Genomic DNA, 12994 nt, shown 5'->3' with positions numbered 1-12994 from the left:
ACAGACAGTGACTCAGGCTGGGAATCGAACCCAGATCTCTGGCACTGAGAGGCAGCTAACCACTATGCCACCATGCCACTGAACGCCGCTATATTAAACAAGTCTTTCCCTTTTAATGATAAAACAATCCAGGTGTAAAATGTTGACTCGAGTGTATGGTCCGAATGATACTGTGGCATTCTAATGTGACTTCCTATTGCAGGCTATTTTTATTATTCCAGCCATGTCTTGTGAATGTTGTGTATAGAAAGTGAATGTGTTTTTATGTAACAGGTATGCCGTTCTAACTGGAGCACAACATCAACTCATTAGACAAACCATGATGACCTGGCTTCAGGCTCAGGTGAGTTGAGTCGCTGCCCTGTCTATACTTACTGCACTGAACAGAATCCTGAAACTGTCCACCTGACTAGGAATGCATGAGCTTTCTGGTTCTTGCCTTGCAAGTAACTTTTAAATAGTTAACTTTGTTATATGGGAAAGAGCCAGGGAGTGGAGCTAATTGGATAGCTTTCATAAAGTTGGCATAAGCATGGTGGGCCGAATGGCCTCCTTTGTTATATTAGTCTGATGAGAGATATGAGGAGAAGAAATCTGGATCTTTTGAGATTGTTTAAAATTGGTTCTGTCCCTTGTGAAATTGCCATCTCATCATCATTATAACTTGTGACTAAAATGTTTTATTTTTGATTTTCTGATTTGATTTATTATGGTCACATACAGTGAAAAGTATTGTTTCTTGCGCCGCTATACAGACAAAACATACCGTTCATAGAAAAGGAAGCTAGAAAGTATAGAATGTAGTGTTACAGTCATAGCTGGGGTGTAAAGATCAACTTAATGCAAGGTAAGTCCATTCAAAAGTCTGACAGCAGCAGGGAAGAAGCTGTTCTTGAGTTGGTTGGTACGTGATCTCGGACTTTTGTATCTTTTTCCCGACGGAAGAAGGTGGAAGAGAGAATGTCCGGGTTGCATGGGGTCCTTGATTATGCTGGCTGCTTTTCCGAGGCAGCGGGAACTGTAGACAGAGTCAATGGATGGGTGGCTGGTTTGCGTGATGGATTGGGCTACATTCACGACCTTTTGTAATTCCTTGTGGTCTTAGGCAGAGCAGGAGCCGTACCAAGCTGTGATACAACCAGAAAGAATGCTTTCTATGGTGCATCTGTAAAAGTTGGCGAGAGTCGTAGCTGACATGCCAAATTTCCTTAGTCTTCTGTGAAAGTCTTCTTTCCTTAGTCTTCTGTTTGCACAAGTTCCTGACTCGGTGGATGGCAGGTACTTCTGAGCATCTCTTAAACATTGACTCCTTCCCGTTTTACCTTTTACCCTCCACAGACGGTGAGTCCACATCCGGAGAAGACTTTTATTCGCAACAAAGCGGCTCAAGTCTTTGCTATGCTTTTTTTAACGGAGTATCTTACTAAGTGGCCCAAGTTTTTCTTTGACATTCTCTCGGTCGTTGGCCTCAATCCTCGAGGAGTTGACCTCTATCTGCGAATCCTTATGGCCATCGATGCGGAAGTGGTAGATCGAGACATTGTTCATACAGCAGAGGTAAGAACGGTGAGCACAAATTTGATTTTTCGTGTGTGAGGTCTGTCCTAGCTTGTTTGACACTAAAGTATGCAACTGGCTTCAAAAGTTGTGATTTTTGTAAAATATGTTTGTTCCTGTGCCATGGGCTAATTGTATGCAACTGCAGCACATAGCTGTTTCTGGCAACTCCTATTAGTGAAATTTAAACATTTATGTGCCTCTTCTCAAAATAGCTTGCACTTTTGCACTAATAAATCATAGAATCGTAGATTCCCTACAGTGTAGAATAGGTCTTTCAGCCCATCGAGTTTGCAGCTGCTCTGACAGAGTATCTTACCCTACCCCTGTAACCCCACACATTTCCCATGGCTAATCCATCTAACCACATCTTCAGACTCTTGGGAGGAAACTGCAGCACCCGGAGGAAACCCACATAGACGCAGGGAGAAATGTGTGGGTGGCACGGTGGTTAGCACTGTTGCTTCACAGCGCCAGGGATCCGGGTTCGATTCCAGCCTCGGGTCACTGTCTGTGTGGAGACTGCATGTTCTCCCCATGTCTGCGTGGGTTTCCTCCGGGTGCTCTGGTTTCCTCCCACACTCCAAAGATGTGCGAGTTGGATTCCTTGGCCATGATAAATTGCCCCTTAGTGGCAGGCTCAATGGGCCAAATGGCCTCCTTCTGCACTGTAGATTCTGTGCAAACTCCTCTCACATTACTCTGCTTGGGGCTGATTTGTCGGTCTGTTGGCCAATGGGAATTTTCATCCTATTAAAAAGCAGATTGTATGAGTTCCTGAAATTCGGTATTGAGAATTTGAGAGTTGGAAAGAATAGCAAGCAATAATTTTAGTGAAATAAAAATTCCTTTTATTCTCCAGCCTTTAAATTTTCATTAAAAAGTTCTTACTAATTGATATCGGGGAACCCCATAGCTCACTTTAGATCGAGGCAATGCACCCGGTTTCTGAGTTCAAAATATGCTACTTCTCATCAGTTCTTGTATGTGTTACTTTTCTGAAGGCGTGCGGAGACATGGTTGTGTTGGTGGCTGTGTCCTATTAGTACTTCATTATCTGCCTACTCTAGATCAGTGCAGCAAGTGTTTGATATTCCATTATTATTAGGCTTGATGTCTGTTTAATTCCACGTGGTGATTAGGGATAGGAACTTTAGTCACGCCTCTCCCTCTGACACATTGGATGCACCAAGGACAATCGTGTCTATTGCCACCCTGGCAACTTGTGACTCTTAAAACCTCGGGATGTAAAATGGTTGGTAGTCCTTCTCCATTCTGACCCTTGGCTTCCTTCCTGTGTATCCAGGCCTCCCGCATCCCCTCCCCGTTTTGCACCAACCTCAGCGACAGACCCACTTAGTTATTTCTCAAACACCTTCCTGAGGCTCTCTACCTTGCTACCTTATTCCCCATCTTTGGATGTCTCTTTAAACCTCCCTCTCTGTTTTTCTGTAGGCCAAATATATATTGCTATTTTTCTGCCAACTGGGTATGATTTTGAGTTTTGTAGTATAGCATATATGCTGAGTGGAAAATCCAACAGCTAATCACAAAACTAAACATTCATTTGCACAGAATTGAGAAATATAATGGTGTTGGAGGTGGGTTCAAACTGATTTAATTGTAATGCAAGTCATATCTGTCTGTGCATTAGGTTCACCCCCTGCCAGTCTTGGCATAATTTCCAAGGTCCTCGATTTGGGCAAGTTCTACTTTAGGACGACCATAGAAAGGTTTATAGCTCAGGCAGCATAAAGCCTCTTTTTTCATATACCTTACTTGGTGAGCTTCTTCCTGTACTTCCTGTCTGTGCATACCGTAAACCTGTCCTCTAATGAAGGGATGTCCATTGTATGGATCCTGAAAAACAGTAGAATTGTTGTTATGTATTTAAACGGTTGCATGATTTCTTTAAGCTGATCACATGATTTGGTGATATCATTAGGGTGTTGCACAGGGTACTGTTTTACTTTTCAGTTTGTACTCCGTACAGGCCAGAGCTCCGAGAATATAACTGTTGCGTGTTGCAAACCACGTATTTTCTTTTTGTTTAAAACCCGCAAAGCCTAACATAGTCAGGACGCTGAGTGAAGATTTGGAAATTTAATTCTGAAAACAAACGTCAAGTATTACAATACTTGATTGAGTTCAACTGCTCACTTTTTAATTGTTTAATTCCCTTATCCCTTTCATTAAAAGTGCTGATCGCGTTTGTAAAACAATTTTATTGAAACAATCTTTCAACAAGTTAAGTATGTTCTGTCACCGCAGGAGTGTAGACGGAATACTTTAATAAAGGATGCAATGAGGGAACAATGTATACCAAATCTCGTGGAATCCTGGTACCAGATCCTGCACACCTATCAGGAGACCAACTCTGAACTAACATGTCAGTGCCTTGAGGTTGTGGGAGCCTTTGTATCCTGGATTGACTTGAATCTGATAGCAAATGACAGGTACGTGTTTGATTGGACACTTTTGTTTTCGGCCAAAATTATTTTTCTCTCGATCGTTGTAAAATAAAAGGCATCCTTCTGTTTATACAACTAGGGCCCCATCAGAATTCTGTGTGTAATTCTTCATCAGTGGTGTGTGTATGCGCGCCTGTGTGTGAATTAAGGCCTGGGCTGGGTGGGATTTTGGAATACATTTGGAGTATTGTGAGCAGTTTTGGGCCCATGTCTGAGGAAGGATGTGCTGGCCTTGGAAAGAGTCCAGAGGAAGTTCACAAGAATGATCCCTGGAATGAAGAGCTTGTATATGAGGAACGGTTGAGGACTCTGGGTCTGTGCTCGTTGGAGTTTAGAAGGATGAGGGGGGGATCTTATTGAAATTTACAGGATACTGCGAGGGCTGGATAGAGTGGACGTGGAGAGGATGTTTCCACTCGTTGGAAAAACTAGAACCAGGGGGCACAACCTCGGGCTAAAGGGACGGTCCTTTAAAACAGAGATGAGGAGAAATTTCTTCAACCAGAGAGTGGTGAATCTGTGGAACTCTAACGCAGAAGGCTGTGGAGGCCGGGTCATTGAGTGTCTTTAAGACAGAGATAGATAGGTTCTTGATTAATAAGGGGATCAGGGATTATGGGGAAAAGGCAGGAGAATGGGATGAGAAAAATATCAGCCATGATTGAATTGGGGGAGCAGACTCAATGGGCCGAGTGGCCTAATTCTGCTCCTGTGTCTCATGGTCTTATGTGCAAACTGGGTACCACATTTCCATCTTTACGTCTGTGCCTATATTTCAAAAAAGTACCTGATTGGTGTGAAGTTCTTTGGGACTGATACTGAGGTCATGAAAGGCACAATAAAACTGAGTTTTTTTTCTAGTTTGTTTTGGTTGCCACATTATAAGAAGGATGTGATTGATTGCACTGGAGGGGGTGCAGAGGAGATTCGCCAGGATGCTGCCTGGGATGGAGCGTTTTAAGTTATGAAGAGAAGTTGGGTAGGTTTGGGTTGTTTTTGTTGGAGCAAAAGACTTGTTGATTAGGTGCGTTGGCCGTGCTAAATTCTCCCTCAGTGTACCCAAACAGGTGCCGGACTGTAACGACTAGGGGATTTTCACAGTAACTTTATTGCAGCCTACTTTTGACTAATAAATAAATATAAAATTTACGAAGTCTTAAATTTTGATCGAGGTGTATTTGATTGAGGGTGTACGTGATTGAGGGTCATGGACAGAGTGGATAAGGAGCAGCTGTTCCCCTTAGTTGAAGGGTCAGTCACAAGGGAGCATAGGTTCAAGATGAGGGGCAGAAAGTTTAGGGGGGATGTGAGGAAAAAACGCTTTTACCCAGAGGGTGGTGATGGTCTGGAATGTGCTGTCTGGAAGGGTAGTAGAGATGGGATGCCTCACATCCTTTAAAAGGTACCTGGATGAGCATTAGTCATGTCACAACATTCAAGGCTCTGGGCCAAGTGCTGGTAGATGGGATTAGGTGGGACTTCAGATGTTTCTCATGTGTTGGTGCAGACTTGATGGGCTGAAGGGCCCCTTCTGTACTGTATGATCCTATATGTTTGCCCAAAGAAATGATTGATCTGCTAGAGTCGTGTCGCTCGATCTGAAATCTCATCTCATCTCATGGGTGGTCTTGATCTCATTGGAAACTTGAACTTGGGAGTTCTCTGGTCACTCATCAGTCAAGAAAGCTTCATTCTCATATTCTGTTTAACAAAAGGGCGGCACAGTGGTTAGCACTGCTGCCTCACAGCCCCAGAGACCTGGTTTCGATTCCTGGCTTGGGTCACTCTCTGTGTGGAGTTTGCACATTCTCCCCGTGTCTGCGTGGGTTTCCTCCCACAGTCCAAAGATCTGCGAGCTAGGTTGATTGGCCATGCTAAATTGTCCCTTAGTATCCCGGGATGTGTAGGTTAGAGGGATTAGCAGGATAAATATATGGAGTTATGGGGAAAGGGCCTGGGTGGGATTGTTGTGGGTGCAGACTCGATGGGCCGAATGGCCTCCTTCTGCATTGTAGTGTTTCTATGATTCTTTGAAAAGAAAAGCACCACCTCTCACTCCCCACTGGTGGACATTCCTCTTCGGGCAATTTCTTGTTGCCTAGTACTCGAGTCTTTCATATGCGCGCTGTGCGTGAAAGGAAAAGGAAGGTGGTGGCCAGGATTTAGTTTGGCCCTTTGTTCCATTCTTCTTCTGGGATACAAAAGGGAGAGCCGGAATCTGACACACTCTTTGTCACTTGTTGTTGTTGTTGTTTATGACGTTGAAAATGAAAGCGTGCAGGAGAGGACGTTTAAGTCGCCACAGAGTAAGATGGTGTTGTTGCAAGATCAACCCACACGCTGTCCTGCAGTTGTGACTGGCTGTGAAGAAGCCTTTGCTGTCATTTTAAACTTTTTTGATGGTGTGTTTCTCAATTACTTGTCATCTTCTGTACACTGACTGCATGTGGGGTTGTTATTCTTTTAAAGTAATAATGAGGAATGGAGAGAGATGGGCCCACCCTGGACCTGGGCTAACTGTGTTTCCAAAATTTAAGTGTTCTGATCATTATACTGCATTGTGTTTAAAAAGTTTGTCAGTTACATTGACCTTTCCATTTTAATGTTTGTGTATTTATCTAGCATAGTCCATCATCGATCTCACTGCTTTCAGTCTGAGCAGTTGTGTGCATAAAATAATGTAATCTTTGAACTTAAAATGTGCTTTAATAAAGATAATTTTTGAATTTAAATGTGCCGTAATAAACAAAGTCCAGGTAAAATGATGTGGAAAATCCGGCGTTGGACTGGGGCGGGCACAGTAAGAAGTCTCAACGCCAGGTTAAAGTACAAGAGGTTTATTTGGAATCACGAGCTTTCGGAGCGCTGCGGGTCTTTGTCTATATGTGCCGTGTTTGTGAAACCTACCTCTCCACTCACCCGATGAAGGAGCAGCGCTCTGAAAGCTTGAGGTTCCAAATTATAAACCTGTTGGACTTTAACCTGGTGTTGTGAGACTTCTTGCTGTCCAGGTCAAATGCCACTATAACAACTGCAAGTTTCACCCAGAGAGGGCAAACTATTAATAAAGAACAGACAGCCTGTGTAAACTGGAAATCTGATAAGTTGACTAATTTAGTTAGCCCTGCCTAGCAGTTATAGAAGGCTTCAGTTGAAACGATGGATGCTGTCTTCTCACACCCCAAATGATCAACTGGGCATGTAGTACAGATCAGAACTTGGGCAGGCAGTTGAAAAGACCATCCCTGGAGATCTTTTCAGATTTTGACAACAGATTTTGCGATGGGTAGGAACAGACCCTCCGGCAGGGTGTAAGTACCGCAGAATCCAATCTTGTTCCACTGTTTGTGTACTTATAGCTAGTGTGTGGCTTGGAATGCTGCCACCAGCGCACGTTCGATTCCTCTTCCAAATGAGTAGACTTGGGACCTGTCTCCTCGGCCTGCCCCTGAGAGCAGAAGGCAATGTGAGCCACCACTGACAACAATGTCAAGAAAACTGCTCGGGATGAAGCATCAGCAGCCAGTTAGCCCAAGGACCTGCCTTATGCATTAATGTCAATCATCTCAACACTCAAGAAGCTTGACACCATCCAGGGCAAAGCAACCCGCTTGATTGGCACCACATCTACGAATGTCTACTCCCTCCACCACCGACGCTCAGTAGCAGCAGTGTGTACTATCTACAAGATGCACTGCAGCAATTCACCAAAGATCCTTAGACAACACCTTCCAAACCCATGACCACTTCCATCCAGAAGGACAAGGGCAGCAGATACATGGGAACACCACCTGTAAGTTCCCCTCCAAGCCACTCACCGTCCTGACTTGGCAATATATCGTTCCTTTGCAGTCGCTGGGTCAAAATCCTGGAATCCCCTTCCTAACAGCATTGTGGGTCAACCCACAGAGCATGGACTGCAGCGATTCAAGAAGGCAGCTCACCACCACCTTCTTGAGGGCAACTAGGGATGGGCAATAAATGCTGGTCAGCCAGCAACGCCCATGTCCCACATTTTTAAAAATTCTCAGTTCCAGGACATCACTGCAGGAGTCCCTCAGAGTAGTATCTTAAAGTCCAACCATCTTCAGCTGCTTCATCAAAGACCTTCCATCATGAGGTCAGAACTGGGGATCTTCACTCAAATGTTCAGCACCATTTGTAATTCAGATACTGAAACAATCCATGTTTTATCCAGGCGCGCACACTGGCAGTGATGTTTCATGTTAAGGACTTTGCTATTGGATTTTGCAACAGGAAAGAATAATAAAACAGGAAATCTTGGCTGTTGTGTGATACTAAAAGGTTCTGTTTGGGAGTTTTTGGTACACAGTCTATCCGCCAATTTATTTTCTTTATTCTTCCGTAGGTTTGTGAATGTGCTGCTCAGTCACATGTCAGTGGAAGTCCTCCGTGAGGAAGCCTGTGACTGTCTATTTGAAATAGTAAATAAAGGCATGGACCCTATTGATAAGACTAAACTTGTAGAATCACTTTGCCAGGTGCTACTGGCTTCTGGCTTCTTCAACACTGAACAGGTCCGTGCCACAGTACAATCACAGCAAGTATTCATCTTTCTTTGTATTTGGGTGGCTGCCTCTGATAGTTTGAATGTTGTAATGAATATGATTGGTGGCTACCATTACCACTGATAGGAGTGTGTCAAAAACCGCTTGACGTGATGGATTAACTGATGCCTACATTTTTCCGCCACAGTACATTTCATTTCTGCTAATAGGCAGGCTAAACGCTCTTGCCTTCCCATTCAGAGCTGCACTTACTCAGAGCAGATGGCTAGTGTGTGGTTTGGAATACCGCCACCCATGCAGCTTTGATTCATCTTCCAAATGAGTAGACTTGGGACCTGCCTCCCCACCCTGCCCCTGAGCAGAAGGCAATGTGAACCACCACTGACAACAATGCCAAGCAAACTGCTCAGGACAAAGCATCAGCAGCCAGTGAGCCCAAGGACCTGCCTTATGAGTTAATGTCAATCATCTCGGCTCCAGGGCATCACTGGAGGAGTTCCTCTGGGTAATGTCCTAGGTCCAACCATCTTCAGCTACTTTGTCAATGACCTTCTATCCATCATAAGGTCAGAAGTGGGGTTCAGCACCATTCGCAATTCAGATACTGAAGTAGTCCATGTCCAAATGCAGCAAGACCTGGGCAATATCCAGGCTTGGGCTAACCAGTGGCAAGTAACATTTGTGTCACATAAGTGTGAGGCAATGACCATCACCAACAAGAGAGAATCAAACCATCGTCCCATGACATTCAATTCCATTACCATTGCTGAATCACCCCACTATCAATATCCTGGAGGTTACCATTGACTAGAAACTGAATTGGACTAGTTGTATAAATACTGTGGCTACCAGAGCAGGTCAAAGGCTAGGAACTCACCACTCCCTGACTTCCCAAAGCCTGTCCACCATCTACAAGTCAGAAGTGTGGTGCAATACTCCACACTTGCCTGAATGAGTGCAGCTCCCAAAACACTATATTGTCCAGGACAAAGCAACCTGCTTGATTGCTACCCCTCCCACAAACATTCAAACCCTCCACCACTGATGAACAGTGGCAGCAGTGTGTACCATCTACAAGATGCACTGCAGAATCTCGAGGGTTCTTGGGCAGCACCTTCCAAACCCACGAGCCTTAACCATCTAGAAGGACAAGGGCAGCAGATACTTGATACCATCACCTGGAGGTTCCCTTCACTCGCCATCCTGACTTGGAAATATGTTGTGTTCCTTCACTGTTGCTGGGTCAAAATTCTGGAATTCTCTCCTTAACAGCACAGTGGGTATTCCCACGCCTCAGGGACTGCAGTTGTTCAAGAAGGCAACTCGCCTTTTCACAGCAGCTAGGTATGGGCAGTCAATTTTGGCTCAGCCAGCGACACCCACATCCCTGTAAGTGAATAAAAGATGTAGTTAATCATTCGGCTTACATAGACGTCAGTGAAATGTGGATTGGCTCCCTCTGGTGACATATTGCTGACTTTCAGTTGCAATTATGAAACCTATGCCATTGAGTGCGTTGCAGAATCTGCATACGCCAGGGCCAATGTTATTACAGAGCTCAAAAGTAATGGTGTTAAATGTAAGTATGACTTCAGGTGTGATGTGGAAAATTGTGACTCTTACCTTGGGTGCAGTGCCAAAATTCTTCAGCTATGGTACAATGATATTTTGTACTTTTTGTAGCAAGCACATGTATTGGGGAGGTTGTACCGGAGCAGAATCCAGTGCTGTTTTTGTAGCAGGCGTGTTATTGTTGATGCAAAGAGATGTGCTGTGAGTCGCACAAACTAAGAAATGGTGTTGATGTAGTCAATGGAAAACAAATTTTAATTTTGCAAGACTATCTCTTCAACAAGGTAACCCATGCACCCCCTTTAAATATTCACTCCCTCCACCACTGTACAATGGCAGCAGTGTGTGCCGTCTATAAGATTCACTGCAGCAACATGCCACGGCTCTTTCCAATCCATGACTTCTGCTACCTAGGAGGTCAAGGGCACCAGATGCATGGGATACTTGCAAGTTCCCCTCTAAGCCACACACCATGCTGACTTGGAAATAACTATATCACTGTTCCTTCACTGCCACCGGGTCAAAATCCTGGAACTCCCTCCCGAACAGCTCCACGGGTGGGCCTACACCACGTGGAGTGCAGCGGTTCAAAAAGGTAGTTCACGACCACCTTCTCGAGGGCAATTAGGAATGGGCAAAGGAAGCTCCCCTTGCCAACAATACCCAGATCCCAAAAGGAATATAAAACAAATCTGGAGTTGTTGCCTCCTTTCGTATTGTATCAAAATAATCAGATTTTTTTTTTCTGTCTGTAGGAGGAAGATGTTGACTTCCTGGCAAGGTTTTCCAAACTAGTTAATGGGATGGGCCAGGCTTTGATAACCAGTTGGGGTAAACTGGTAAAAGCAGGCGATGTGAAGAACAGCCAAGTGACTCTCCAGGCTGTGGAAGCTAAAGTGCCTCTTCTGCTTAAGCTGCTTGTGCATGAGGACGATGATATTTCCTCTAATATAATTGGTTTCTGCTATGACTACCTTCACATGCTCAAACAAGTAAGTTGGAAGACATGAGGGGAATTGATTTATTTTTTGTGTCATGCTGTAGGTTTGTCGGCAGGTTGTGACTGCCTCTCTATGGAGTTGAAAGAATCATAAAATCCCTACAGTGCAGAAGGAGGCCATTCGGCCCAACGAGTCTGCAACGACCACCATCCCACTCCGGCCCTGTCCCCACAACCCCATGCTTTTACCCTAGCTAGTCCCCCTGACACTAGAGGGCAATTTAGCATGGCTGACATTCACACCGCAATGAAGTCGCTGTGAAAATCCCCAAGTCACTACACTCCGGTGTCTGTTCGGGTACACGGAGGGAAAATTTAGCAATTCACCTGCACATCTTTGGACTGTGGGAGGAAACCGGAGCACCCGGAGGAAAGGCACGCAGAAACGGGGAGAACGCGTAAACTCCACACAGCCAGTGACCCAAGCCGGGAATCGAACCCGGGTCCCTGGCGCTGAGAGGCAGCAGCGCTAACCACTGTGCCACCGCGCTGCCGAAAGAATTCTGGATGAATTGCCACTATATCTAATGTTATCAGCCTTTTCTCCATCTGTTCCTAATTTGAAGTGCACGGTTGGTTAATTTTTTTTTTCTGTGCCATTGAGATGACTAATGTCGGCCTTTGCTCGGACAGTGGCAGAAGAGAACGTGCTTGTGTGACGCGATGTTCTTCAATTTATTTTGCTGGAGTGGATATAACTTTACTCGGATGTATGAAATTTGGCAGCAACTTTTCCCCTAATTTTCAACAGGGTGGGAACTGAACATTTTCACAGTTTTATCTGAGTGGAGAAAAAGTATTTGGTTATCTTTTTACTTGGGGTCTCATATTGAACAAGTCATGAAAGAATCCAAAACGAGGAGCCTAAAAGACATGATAGATATTAATAAATCCGATAGGGAAATGAGGCTAAATTTACATCCTCGGACTGTTGAGAATGTGGAACTTGCTACCACAGGAAATTGCTGAGGCAAATAAGGTTGACGCTTTCGAGAGGAAATTAGATGAGCACATGAGGGAAAAGAAAGATATGATAAGACAGAATGGGAGGAGATTTGTGTAGAGTACATAAGCACAAGCCTCCCATCTATTGACTCTGTCTACACTTCCTGCTGCCTCGGAAAAGCAGCCAGCATGATTAAGGACCCCACACACCCCGGACATTCTCTCTTCCACCACCTTCCGTCGGGAAAAAGATATAAAAGTCAGGTCACGTACCAACCGACTCAAGAACAGCTTCTTACCTGCTGCCATTAGACTTTTGAATGGACCTACCACGCACTAAGTTGATCTTTCTCTGCACCCTAGCTTTGACTGTAACACTACATTCTACACTCTCTCATTTCCTTCTGTATGAACAGTATGCTTTGTCTGTATAGAAACAATATTTTTCCCTGTATACTAATACATGTGACGATAATAAATCAAATCAAAATCAAGCATGGATTTGTTGGGCCGAATGGCCTTTTTCTGTGCTGTATACTCAATGTAGATGAGGATTAAAGAGTAAATAAGCAAGCAAAAAATGAGTTGATGAGCTAAAAGTGCTCTATAACGTCATGCTGTTCCTGCAGATTTGTAGTAACGAGGGGATTGCTTTAACAAAACAGCGTGGCCAATGTAATCGGGATTCATCAACTTTTATTTGCTCATTCTCTCTCCAGCTTCCTGCTCTGACTGAACAGCAAAAGGCCAATGTTGAGGTGAGCTACATGTGAATGTATTGAATAAAACGCCTTGTGTTTCAGCGAGTGCTGGTTCCCCTTCACATTCTCTGCCTGTTTTTTTTTCTGATGTAGGCGATTATGCATGCGGTTATAAAGAAATTAACTTATGATGAAGAATTCAATTTTGAAAATGAGGTA

The 12994-nt window shown here is 44.4% G+C and overlaps 1 protein-coding gene across 2 annotated transcripts in view; it reads left to right on the top strand.

The window, feature by feature from the left end:
* The window catches only part of xpot (exportin, tRNA (nuclear export receptor for tRNAs)), a 55018-nt gene that overhangs the window by 9268 nt on the left and 32756 nt on the right, over positions 1-12994 (top strand). The window contains exons 5-11 of one of the 2 annotated variants that reach the window (XM_078219678.1): positions 274-343; positions 1339-1566; positions 3829-4013; positions 8398-8566; positions 10885-11121; positions 12794-12832; positions 12929-12991. In XM_078219678.1, the coding sequence (XP_078075804.1) occupies positions 274-343; positions 1339-1566; positions 3829-4013; positions 8398-8566; positions 10885-11121; positions 12794-12832; positions 12929-12991 (991 nt within the window). The remainder of the gene's footprint in view (positions 1-273; positions 344-1338; positions 1567-3828; positions 4014-8397; positions 8567-10884; positions 11122-12793; positions 12833-12928; positions 12992-12994) is intronic. The other variant, XM_078219679.1, reaches the window with a different exon arrangement.

The sequence above is a fragment of the Mustelus asterias genome, chromosome 9 (genome assembly GCF_964213995.1).
Source record: "Mustelus asterias chromosome 9, sMusAst1.hap1.1, whole genome shotgun sequence".
Taxonomy (NCBI): Eukaryota; Metazoa; Chordata; class Chondrichthyes; order Carcharhiniformes; family Triakidae; genus Mustelus; species Mustelus asterias.
Note: the sequence above shows the minus strand (reverse complement) of the source record. Positions and strands in the feature narration are given on the sequence as shown.